Source organism: Euleptes europaea, chromosome 4 (genome assembly GCF_029931775.1).
Source record: "Euleptes europaea isolate rEulEur1 chromosome 4, rEulEur1.hap1, whole genome shotgun sequence".
NCBI classification, from domain to species: domain Eukaryota; kingdom Metazoa; phylum Chordata; class Lepidosauria; order Squamata; family Sphaerodactylidae; genus Euleptes; species Euleptes europaea.
In genome coordinates this window covers 14,353,956-14,366,827 of record NC_079315.1, presented here as the reverse complement: position 1 = coordinate 14,366,827, position 12,872 = coordinate 14,353,956, and the positions used below count along the sequence as shown (strand labels likewise).

General features: G+C 46.6%; 1 protein-coding gene across 1 annotated transcript; it reads right to left on the bottom strand.

Annotated features, from left to right (window-relative positions):
- Positions 1-2,959: 2,959 nt before the first annotated feature.
- On the bottom strand, positions 2,960-11,703 carry LEPROTL1 (leptin receptor overlapping transcript like 1). Its single transcript, XM_056848665.1, has 4 exons — positions 11,667-11,703; positions 6,697-6,772; positions 5,268-5,454; positions 2,960-3,196 (listed from the first exon to the last, which is right to left on the bottom strand). Exons 1-4 carry the CDS (start codon positions 11,680-11,682, stop codon positions 3,080-3,082), a joined length of 396 nt encoding a protein of 131 aa, XP_056704643.1. The 5' UTR covers positions 11,683-11,703; the 3' UTR covers positions 2,960-3,079.
- Positions 11,704-12,872: the final 1,169 nt, after the last annotated feature.

Genomic DNA, 12,872 nt, shown 5'->3' with positions numbered 1-12,872 from the left:
ATGTCTAACCTGAAAACCATAGACAGTGCTGTGTCTAAAAAGGAGCCAATTGTCACCACAATGCTGCCCACACAATTCACACACAGAAAATACACCATATTATTAAATACAAAAGTGGGAGCTTAACTGAGGAGTTGCCATCAAGAAAAGCAACAGTAGTACATGAGAGAAGAGAAGCCGTTTGTTATCGGACATGATTCCGAGGGTCACAAAATGAGGTCACATCCATCTGTATAAGGTCAAAGAAATACACCACCCTTGGTGCCTAGAACTTCGAAGGGAGCTTTGGGGATTTGAAAATGCAACTCAGCATGATAACGCTAGCAGTGCGATCCTATGGTGCACTATTCTGGTCTAAGCTGATTGGAGGCAACCGACTTAGACTGGAGTAACTCTCCATAGGACTGCACTGCGAAAGTTGTGTTTCCAAATCCTGTAAACTGGAAAAACAATTCCAAGTACTTAAGGGATTTCCATAATAAAAAACATGGACCAGATCTAGACATCTGTGACCAGAGCTAGATCTGTGCCTCCAAGGAAGCTTTGGCCCTATGTTTCTTAAACATCAGTTGCTTCTGTCTCCTGGCTGTTTCAGAAATTCGCATCGTAAGCAGAGTATGGGGGATGGTAGAGTGGGCATGTATTGTTTAGAGAGGGACACACAAAAATCCCCTTCGGCACCCCAAAAGTAGCCCTTGAGCTCTCAGCCTCAGCTCTGTTTGGAATCAGTCTCTTCAAAAACCATCCCACACTGTGCCCATCTTCTGCTCTTATTCTGACGATACAACACAGATGTCACTGTCCCCGATCACCTGGCTTTGGAGTTTGCTTCGCATTTGAAGTCATTTTAAACAAAAACACACAGAAACCCAGTGGCGCTTATGCCGCCAATAAAGAGTTGTTAAAAAGATAGCAGTTTCTGGTGCTTGCGAGCATCATGCGCGTGGATCCAACCCCAAAATGTAGCTGAGTCGGTGACAGGAGATCCGCTTATGAGTTCAATGCAGCCCTTGGGCCCTTCTCCTGGACGCCACCCCTTGCGGCGCACCGGGCATTACCCGCAACCAGAGGTCAATACATGGCTCATTTATATTCATCCAGCTGCCCTTCAGCTCTCCAAGGTCCTGCATAGAGCCCTGGAAAGGTACAGGGGGGCAAGAGGGTCCTACGAGAACTATGCAAGTAAATGCCTTGGATCCCAATTGTGCAAGCAAATGCCTTAGCTCTCCCACTGGTGGAAGCCACTTCCTCTGGCAGAAACAGGAAAGTATCTTTACCTCTCTCTACAGACTCTCAGTTGGCCTCCCATGCTGTCCCCACTGACTCCTGGAGGGGGCACAATTTCAAGGGGGCACAGCGGGAGGAGGGAGGTCAGAATGTTTGCTCCCACATGCTCTGGCGCGCTGCGGCGCAGGTATGCCCGCAGCTCAGCCTTGGAGAGGCAAGAAAGTTCCATTGACCTATCCCTTGGAATGGATCCATTGTGGATCAGGCCCCAAGTTGACAATTAAAAAAGAAAGAAGGTGCAGACAGGCATCTAAACATCCAACGGAGGAGTCCACAACTAAACATCACTCCAACAGAATAGCAACTAAGAAAATGTGCAAATTTGTGGCTAACAGACAAGACAATTAAGAGGTATGCAACTAATATTAAATAGTGAAAAATTACAAGTGGTATACTCTAACAGATCTACGGGTATGATCTAACATTTAATACATTAATGCATAAATTGAAACATTGACAATCACTACAAAAAAACAACCCTTCAGTCAAAGATTTGCCGGACAGCCAAACTTTGACAATATTTTAACCTACAGCGGAAGGCTCGGTCTCCGTTTCAAAAGCCTTTTGATACCGTGTATAAAATAAATTACAAAAAAAAGGGAAGGAGAAATCCTCCTGTTACACGCTGCAAACGCAGTGGGGCACAATCGGCCGGGTAGTTCCCTTGCAGAACACCCCCGTGGAAAATAACACCAGGCGGGCGAGTGCATTTTGCACGGGGCTCCCGCAGGGGAACTTCTCGTTGGGATGCGCCCATTAAGTCAGTAGTTCCATGGACGAGCCACTCGTTCCCCCCCCCCCTTTGGTACAACATAAAAGAGTCGACACAGAATGTCAAAAGCACACAATGTTCATAAACAGAAAGGTTCCAACTGTTTTTTTAAAAAACAAAATGAGATTTTAAATATCAGATTTCCCCGCTATGAGGTGCCTCCAGTCAGTTAGAGCATCTGAAAATAAAAAGCTTACAAATGTTTGCATGATGAGCACGAGCTCTCAAAATAATTAAAAACATAGAAACCCCTTTGTCAAAAGCTATCCCGCCCCGTGCTAGTGGCATGATCTTCCCCCGCAAGCGCCACACAGGAACAAGCGACTTACCGAGTCCTCCTCTTCTGCCCTTCTCATGTCACTATGCAAAATTCTCCAGGCATGCAGTCGTCTGCTAAGTTCATGGCACAATCGAGCCAAAGCTACACGCTCTTAAGTCCTCTTGGGCTCCAAAGGCGGGAGGGAGTGTTAAGCGCATGCTGAAGTCTACTGATCTCGGGACGGGGGGAGAGACTCAAGGCGCAATCTTATGCACATTTCCTGAGGAGTTAAGCCTTGCTGAACTCAGTGGGACTTAATTCCAAATAAACATGCTGAGGGTTGAGTGGCAAAAAGCACTTCCCTTCGAGGGGGTTCTTCACTTTCAACTTGTCGTCAGTTCGCTTATACTATTGTACATTACAGCTTAAAAAAAAACAATAACCCAGGGTTATAAAAAAGAAGAAGCCCATGTTATCTTTAAACACAATTGTGATTTTTTAAAAAAGTACACATTTAAACCTCGCATTTAATGAATTCCGGCTCCCTCGTTAAAAGAAAACGGCGCCAACAATGGAAAACGTCTGAAATCAAAGAAAAGGTTAAAAACTGTATGTGAGCGGAGGGGAAAGGGGATTACGGAGCGTCCTACGCTCAGGGTCCCTCTGTGGAAACAGTACATTCGCTTTATTGCCCGTTCTCTCTCTTGGATGGATGGCCACTGAATGACGCAAGATGCCCGATAGTTCTCTGGAGCGTTTTTTCACCACTGCTGCCAGCTGAAGTCGTCGTTGCTGCCGAAGACCAAGAAAAACCCTAGGATGGTGGCAAATATGACCGTGTTCCCCGTGAGGACGAGCGCGCAGGCACCCCACTCGATCTAGGGATGGGGGGAAACACACGCACATACAGAAGTTAATTGAGGGTTCACAGAATCATAGAGTTGGAAGGGGCCATTCAGACCATCTAGTCCAACCCCCTGCTTAATGCAGGATCAGCCTAGAGCATCCCTGACAAGTGTTCGTCCAGCTTCTGCTTAAAGACTGCCAGTGAAGAGGCTCCAGTGAGGCTCCAGTGAGGGTTAATCTTCTTAATCCTATAATAGCTAAATTCACAGAAAGTTCGGAGCAGGTATGGCTGGAAAAGTTATTAATCGGCAAAAATCTCATGATCTCGAATCAAATGGCCAGATTTTGTGCTTGTGTGGTTAAAAGCCCGGAGGAAGAAAGGGACTGCTGGAAAGGATAAGGAATTGTAATGTGTATAGAAATACTGCTCCAAGTTTTACACTGTGTTTTTTTTTTTTTTGAGGGGGGGCTTAGTTAGTATTTTATCAGTTTTGGTAGCAATTATTGAAATGCAAGGTTTTAGGTTTTTGGAAATGTAGCACAGAAATGCAATATGATATTTTCTGATCTATGACTGCAATACATTATTATTGTTATACACAAGTTACGCGTACAGAAGGTCGATGCAAAGGTGTTCTCGCCTGCTACATCACCCGCTATGTTTTAATTTGTATTTCTATGCCACGTTTACAACCCCACTCTTCCTTCAAGCAGCTGAAAATTGGTTTTAAGATGGTTCCTAGGTAGTCTCCCGTTCAAGTATTACTCGGGGCCCGATCCTACTAGCTCCAACAGTCAAATGGTACTGTGTGCCTTTTGATCGTTCTCTGGGGCTGAGCCACTGACGTACTGTATCTTTAGCTTCTGGTGGATATGTGAGCAATTTCCAGCCAGCAAAATGTTAGGGTCCCCTGGCCGACATTGAAACAGGTGCAAATCTCTCCAAAATGGCCAGGTTCTGGTGCACTACTGTCAGCAGGAACTTTTTCAGGTATAGGAGAAGGAGAAAAGTTGGTTTTTATATGCCGACTTTCTCTACCACTTAAGGCAGAATCAAACCGGCTTACAATCACCTTCCCTTCCCTACAACAGACACCCTGTGAGGTAGGTGGGGCTGAGAGAGTGTGGCTTCATGTGTAGGAGTGGGGAAACAAATCCAGTTCACTAGATTAGCCTCCGCCGCTCATGTGGAGGAGTGGGGAATCAAACCCGGTTCTCCAGATCAGAGTCCACCGCTCCAAACCACCACTCTTTAATCACCACACCACGCTATACAGCTGCTGGAAAAGAGACTGACAGTATCCTTCATCGGCAATTAACCCAACTGAAGGTTAGGAATACCTCTAACACAGTACACAGCATGAGGGGGAGTCTGAAGCTGTGTAAGATCTGTGTGTTGGGGCCCAGGATGACGGATATTTGGAAAGGCACAGCACCGCAACTGTTTGTTAAGTGAAGGTTCTGTGTGCGCACTGCGCCGAGTTGGATTGGGGTACATGTGGACACCACCTAATATGTTTATGACACACGTGGATCCTCAACCATGTACTCCCATACACCAGGAGGTAGGCTGTGCCAAGCACAGTGCTTCTAAGATAGGCAATTCTACCACACAGGTGAAGGTGCCAGCAGTTAAGGAATGTTAAGTAACACTCCAACAGTTGAGAAGGAGCAGCTTGTTAATAAGAGTGAAACCTTCCAAAATAAAGACCAAAACCTGCTTCGTTTTCAGTTTCAAAACACACTACACGCAAAGCCCTGATAAGAGAATATTAGCATGGCACTTGAGCAAGCTAAAGATTTGTGTTTTGATCAGCTTTTGAACATGCTTTATCGTTCTGCTATGATTATTCAGCACAACGCATGAGAGAATGGAGAGAACATTTCAGAAGCTTCTGCAATAATAACAGGAGGCTCCGGAGCACAGTTTCAGTTTCACTGGAGTTTGCCCTTCCCACCCCCCAGAGTGGCAAAGAATCCTCGGGCTGGCCCCGAGACGGCTTTAAGTGAATCTACAACTTTCACTTGTGCAACGACTGCCATTTTAAAATGGCCAGACTGTCACCACTGCTGAGGACGTGCTCAAGAGGAGGAAATACTAACCAGGTCTGCTCTGGCAAACACAATTGGAAGCCCGAACGCTGAGACGACAATGCCTGTCGTCAGAAATATGGCAAGTTCCTTGCAGGCGTTGCTTGTGGCGTCTGTGTCTTCCACCACTCTTCTTGCTATGCAGTAGGGAATTGGAGAGAGGATGTAGAAGAACAGGACAAACAGGGGCCAATATGTGCTAGAAGCAAAGGGGGGGAAAACACAAACCTTTCGTTAATTTGCGAGCCTTCTCCTTGCAATCGCTTCAGATAAACGGCCCTCATGCAATTACATTCACCCAAGGTTTTTGGGCAGCACCGCCATTACTGTTTAATCATTGAATGCTGCATATGTGGAAAGACTTTTTTCCCCACTTCCTAATTAATCATCTCAACTAATGCCAATGCCGAAATAGGTATAAGAATAAGAAAGGCCAGGCTGGATCAGACAAGGGTCCATCAATTCCAGCAGTCTGTTCACACAGTGGCCAACCAGGTGCCTCTAGGAAGCCCACAAACAAGACGACTGCAGCAGCACCATCTTGCCTGTGTTCCTTTACAGCACCTAATATACTAGGCATGCTCCTCTGATACTGGAGGGGACAGATAGGCATCATGACTAGTATCCATTCTGACTAGTAACCATGGATAGCCCTAGACCTCCGTAAGAATGTAAGAGAAGCCACGCTGGATCAGACCAAGGCTCAGGCTCATCAAGTCCAGCAGTCTGTTCACACAGTGGCCAACCAGGTGCCTCTAGGAAGCCCACAAACAGGACGACTGCAACCGCATTAACCTACCTGTGTTCCTTTACAGCACCTCATAGAATAGGCTTACAATCACCTTCCCCTCCCCACAACAGACACCTTGTGAGGTAGGTGGGGCTGAGAGAGTTCTGAGAGAACTGTGACTAGCCCACGTTCACCCAGCTGGCTCATGTAGAGGAGTGGGGAATCAAATTCAGTTCTCCAGATTAGAGTCCACCCCTCTTAACCACTACACCACACTGGCTCTTAACCACTATACCACGCTAGTAGAGCCCTTTTTGTAACTGGAGAGGATTTGGGGAGCTGGTGTGTTTCTGACCAATTTTGTTGCTGCTGTTCTACCATCTTCATTTTTATTACCCCAGAGTTGGTTTAGTAGCAGGCTCATTCCTGAGAATAGCTACATAGGCACGTTTACGTTTCTGGGGGGAAAAAACACATTTACATTGCCTGTCCTGATTTTCCTCAGGATCATCCCTCCTTCATCTAACTATGCCAGACGCACTCTGCATTACGTGTTGCCAATTAATTTAGCACCAAGGGTTCGAGGAAGGAAGGACAGAGACGGAAGTTAAAAGGAACGTCACTGGTCTGTTGCTGCGATCAATAAACATGGGTGAAAGAAGAAGAGAGAGAGAAAACTGAAAACAGTGCGTGTGGGAAAATATACATTACTTGTACTGTGGAAGGGCACATCCAAGCATCAGGAACATAAGCCCGATTGCTCCCCCGAAGGACAGGCTGATCAGAGCTGTGAAGGAGGAAAAACAAAAACGTATCAGTCACTCAAAGTACGCGGACCATTTTCTCCAGGTACCGCCAAGAGCTAAAAGAGAGACCAAGATGCAGTTTCTGTTCTCCCCTCCTGACCAGCCAATTCAGGAGTCTGAACACTGAAGACACAAGACACCAAATGCTGCTTTTAACGGTGCAACTTCAGCTAGATGCAGGGAAACGGCAAGCCCATAGTAGAAGGAAGGGCTCCCCCTTCCGAGTCACATCTGAATTAGGCATAAACTGACAATTCTTAAATATATTTATACTAGAGGTGCAGGTACAGCATTGTAAAGATGGAAACATACTTTATTATACAATTTTAAATGTCACATATGTAAGTACAGGCAGATGGGGACCTGTGGGGAGAGAGAAATCCTCTCCCCCTCCCCACCGGCAGACCCTCTTTCTGTTCTGCCCTCACTTCCCCCTCCCCTTCCTCGATCTCTTTCTCCTTCGGATGCTAGTAACTGGCTCCACGGCCACAATGTCAATGGGTTTTTCTGCAAACTCGGAGTGGGGGGGGAGATCCACAGAGTGTAGTCATGGCCACCCTCACTGTAGAGATTCTTTGCTGTGTATTGTGGCCAGCCTCTGTCTGTTAGTTATCAAAACTGGTGCTGAGAATTTTCTAGCTGACACTGCAACAGTTATTATGTCAAAAAAGCTCTTGTATCCAGAACCCTTTAGTGGTATTTATATATCATATGTCAGAGCATTCAAAGTGTTCCACATACGTTATCTTTACAACAACCCTGTAATCATTATTAAAATTATTAACAATAACTGATATTTATTATTAAGAAGTTCACAAGGTTGGAAGAGACCACAAGGGCCATCCAGTCCAACCCCCTGCCATGCAGGATCCCACAATCAAAGCACTCCCGACAGATGGCCATCCAGCCTCTGCTTATAGACCTCCAAAGACAGGGACTCCACCACCCTTCGAGGCAGCGCATTCCACTGTCGAACAGCATTCACTGTCAGAAAGTTCTTCCTAATGTTTAGGTGGAATCGCTTTTCTCTTAGTTTAAATCCATTACTCTGTGTCCTAGTCTCTGGAGCAACAGAGAACAAGTAAATAACTGTTATTGTTTCCCACATGTTTGAGGCAAGGGGATCAGAGAGAGAGAGGTTTGTTTAAGTCTTCAAGTGAGTTTATAATCAGGGCAACGTTTCCAATGAGGACCTCCTGATCCCCAGTTCAGCCACCTAGAGCTGGTTCCTAACTGAACTTAATGCTTAAAAGAATATATGGGCTCCCACAGCATTTTCAAAAAGCAATCAGAAATGCAGCAGAAAGGAACAACCTGGCTGGGGACCTTTATATGGAAGAGAACTGTAGTCTGCTCCAGTGATTATCGTAGGTACTACTTGCTTTTATTGCACTGGCTTATATTTGTAATCTACTTACTGTATTGTTCATCACATACCTTGTTTGTTGTTTGCATTATTCTCTAATGCGGTAAGCCTATACCTAATGCATTGTTCATTGATGAACTTACCCTGTCTAACTGCATTGTTTTATATTCTGTAAGTTGGTTTCAGGTAGCCGGCTCAAGGTTGACTCAGCCTTCCATCCTTCCGAGGTCGGTAAAATGAGTACCCAGCTTGCTGGGGGTAAAGGGAAGATGACTGGGGAAGGCACTGGCAAACCACCCCGTAAACAAAGTCTGCCTAGAAAACGTCGGGATGTGACGTCACCTCATGGGTCAGGAATGACCCGGTGCTTGCACAGGGGACCTTTACCTTATTATATCCGGAACAAGAAAGATGGACGATAAAAGTAAATAAATATAACACTTAGGATTGCACTGCTAGCAATCCACAATACACTATGCTAGCCAGTTTAAACAGTACAGAACTAGTTATTTACTCCCTAGTCATTAATAATAACTTGAATTATTACTTGTAGTCTAATTTCCACTCCTCCTCCAATTATCTGCAGTTCAATTCTCATTTACCCTCATAGTCAGCCTTTACAGCTGAGAGAGAACGACTTGCAGATGGAAAGATCAACTTGTCACCACTCACATCAACAAACGAACTTTTTCTTCCCTATTACTACACAATGGGTTCACTTAATCTCACCCCCCCCAGATCTGTATGCAATCATGCTCTAGAATTTTAAGAAGAGGTTAGATGGCCATCTGTCAGCAATTCTATGACCTTAGGCAGACGAGAGGGAGGGCATGCTGGCCATCTTCTGGGCATGGAGTAGGGGTCACTGGTGGTGTGGAGGGGAGGTAGTTGTGAATTTCCTAATTGTGCAGGGGGTTGGACTAGATGACCCTGGTGGTCCCTTCCAACTCTATGATTCTATGAATTATGTTATTTATAGCACATAAGTCCTGAAACGGAGAATCCCGGTGAGGATTTTGTTTTTAGATAAAGGAATGCCACTAGATCACTTGTGCCCACAGATAGCAGGCCTGCCAAAATAGTCTCCGCCCTGGGCCAAACTAACATGATATGCTCAGAGATCCATGCCTGTGGCTCCTCGAGTGTTTGAAATGCAGCTATCAGGCACGCAGAGACTCAATTTGGATTGAAACTGTGGTGTGAAGGACTTAAGCCCTCCATCACCGCTTTCGATCTAAACTGGTTGCAGGGAGCTGCGTTTTGCCCTGCCAGAGCAAGTATAGGGTAGCTATACATTCCCTCAAAGGGGCAAACAACAGCCCCCCATGCCTGTTTTGGATTGGGGAAGGGGTGTGGAGGGCTTAAACTCACTCTTTCCTCAGGGTCCCAATTCAAAATCAGGCCCCTGCACACCTGATAAATAATCACAGGGGGATCTAGACACATGAACATGTGAAGATGCCTTGTACTGAACCAGACCCTTGGTCCATTGAAGTCAGTATTGTCTACTCAGACCAGCAGTGGCTCTCCAGGGGCTCAGGCAGGGGTCTTTCACATCACCTACCTGCCTAGTCTCTTTAACTGGAGATGCTGGGGATTGAACCTGAGACCTTCTGCATGCCAAGCAGATGCTCTACCACTGAGCCACAGTCCCTCCTCAAGGGTCTCCCTTGATTTAACCCCCACTATGGGATAGGAACTCCAGATGTGAAAAATTAAGCTAAGCAATTCTTGTGGCATCTTACAGTGGTGGCACTCCCCCAATCGTTCTCAGAAAGGCATCCCACCTACGCTGCACCAAAAGGTACTGCCTATTTGTCATAATTATGTCATTCATTCTCAGCGAGAGAAAAGAAAGCATGCGCAGATTGTGGCTGTTTTTAATTATGTGATGAATGTTGTGAGTTACATCCAGATGGTGAAGATGGAAACGTTTTAAACACAGACACAGCTATCAAAGCCTCAGGTCTTTTCTAGGCAAGGTTCAGCAATGGGTAACTGTACAGGCTGAGGGCTGACCCACAGATCGGACACACTGCTTGGCTTCACACACATTTCTTTGGAAGCGAATCCTGTTGAGCTCGAAAGTAACCCATTTCCAGCGGGGTAGCTGTGCTAAGCTTAGCAAAGCAGCCAATCACCTCGTGGCAACTTACAGCCAGAGACATTCATCCCCGTCACAAGTTTTCACAGACAACAAAGGGGATCTCATCCATGAAAGCTGAAGCCACATTAACTGCTAGCTTTTAAGACACCACAAGAAACTCCACCCCCACCCCCAGTTCAATAGGGCTCACTTCCACAGAAGTACGTGCACAGGATTTCAGCCCAAAGGTCCACTTAGCACACTGGTTCCCAACCAGGGGTCCGTGGACCCCCAGGGGTCTGCGAGAACTAAATTAAGGCCCGCGAAACAAAGTTATAAACCCATAATAAATTAATATTTTCAATTAAAAGTTCTCTATTATAAAATATATATATTCAAATATTATTCTAAGTTTAATGTTTAACTAACAGTTATGATTAAAGTTTATTTTCAAATTCTCGGAATTTTTATTTTGAACCCTGGGGTCCCTGAACCGAACAAAAAAGTCCTAGTGGTCCCTGGTCAAAAAAAGGTTAGGAACCACTGACTTAGCAGAAGGTGTAGTTCCTCTTCTCCATCTTAAAAAAAAGGGAGGGGGAAGGGAAGAAGCTAGCAACCACGGCTCAGTGGCAGATCCTCTGCTTGGCAAGCAGAAGCTCCCAGGTTCAATCCCTGGCATCTCCAGTTAAAGGGACTAGGCAAGTAGGTGATGTGAAACATCTCTACCTGAGACCCTGCCAGTCTGAGAGCCGCTGCCTGAGTACACAACACTGACTTTGATGGACCAAGGGTCCGATTCAGTACAAGGCAGTGTTCGAGAGGAACAGTTTGCTTAACACTTTCAAAGGATCATGTGCCCAAACCAACTATAAGCTACTTTTAGGAAAGTCACAGAAAGCGCCAAACCCTTCAAACTCTGTACTTAAAAGGTACACTGCCGTTGCATGTGGAGGCTCTATTCGCCCACTGCAGCCAGTAAGCATTGACAGACCTTGCATACAGCCCTCAGAGGCATACTGCAGCCTCGCATGAAGATGCTAGCTTCGTTAATCACTGTTTATAGATATGAAATATACTCCTTAAAAAAAAGAAGCGTCTAAACCAGCTTGCTTAGGTCGACCTGAGCCAACATTGCTCCTAAGGCTGCAGGAGACAATCAGAGCTTGGGGGGTGGGGGTGGGGGGCTCCGAAGGCCTCTTCGCCCGCTTCCGCGTTTCCCTGCCCGAGCAGCATCACACCCCCAAGCCCGGCGCCTGTTGCCATGGAAACCGAGCGGGGCCCCGGGACCGTCGGGCTACGTCACCGACGGGGCTGGAGGGGGGGGCGTCCAGGCCTGGTCCGAGGGGAAGCCCCTTCCTCCTCCTCCTCCTCCTCCGCCGCACGGCCCGCGCCTCGACCCTTCCCCGCCCCACCGAGCCGCTACCTTTGATGCCAGCCATGATGCCGCCGCTGTTGTTGCCGCACAGGCCGCTCCCCGCCAGCCACGGACAAGCCCCGGAAGTGCGCGCCCCCGGAGTAGGCGAGGCTTCCGGCCGTCCGAGGGCGCGCGCCTGGCTAGGCCTCGAACTCTATGGTGCGGAGGTCTGGCCGGCTGAGTACGCCGACAGCGGCTGGGCGGCGCTCAAGCCATTGCAATGTTGTCGGGTTGCCAACCTCCAGGTAACGAATCAAAAAAAGTAAGGGCACCTCCGTGCCTATACCACAAGGTTTGGAAATTAGCACGGGAGAATGGGTACAAAGAAGCACATGGACAGGATACAAAATAGCATTGGTATAATAAGTGACAATGATGAAAAAGACAGACAGGTGTACAACATAGAATCTTAAGTTGCTAAATATATACAAAAATACAAGGTAGGTGTAGAACAATTCTTTTGGTGCAAAGCAGGAGGCAAAAGTCCTCTTCTGGATTCCACTAATAACCAGTTTCTTTAGGATATCCAATAGCAGGTATAAATCCATAAAATGGGGGACGGCCGTTTCACATTCTTTTCTTCAGCCCCATATTATGTCATCCATTTTGTAAATAAATTACATAAAAAAGTAGTCTGTTTAATTCAGTCTTCTACAGCAGCAATATAACCAGTTCCCGATGGGATACAAGTATGGTATAGACTATTCTTTCTTGCTCACAATTAAATACAAAACAGGTGTTAGCACCTAACTCTCCAAGTCTGGAGAAAATGGCCGCTTTGGCAATCGGACTGTATGGCATTGAAGCCCCTCCCCTCCCTAAACCCCGCCCTCCTCAGGCTCTGCCCCAAAAACCTCCCGCTGGTGGCGAAGAGGGACCAATGTTGTATTTTGCAATAGGCCTAGTGACTGAGTAGTTGTATTGAACTCTGGGTTGGGAAATTTCTGGACATTTACAGTTAGGGTTGCCAACCTCCAGGTAGTAGCTGGAGATCTCTTGCTATTACAACTGCTGTCCAGCCAGCAGAGAGCAGTTCACCTGGAGAAAATGGCTGCTTTGACAACTGAACTCTAGGGCATTGAAGTCCCTCCCCAAACCCTGCCCTCCTCAGGCTCCGCCCCCAAAATCTCCAGGTATTTCCCAACCCAGAGCTGCCAATCCTATTTACAGTGCATTCCCAAGGAGAGTCATTCATTTCAATGGGCTTAAATTGGA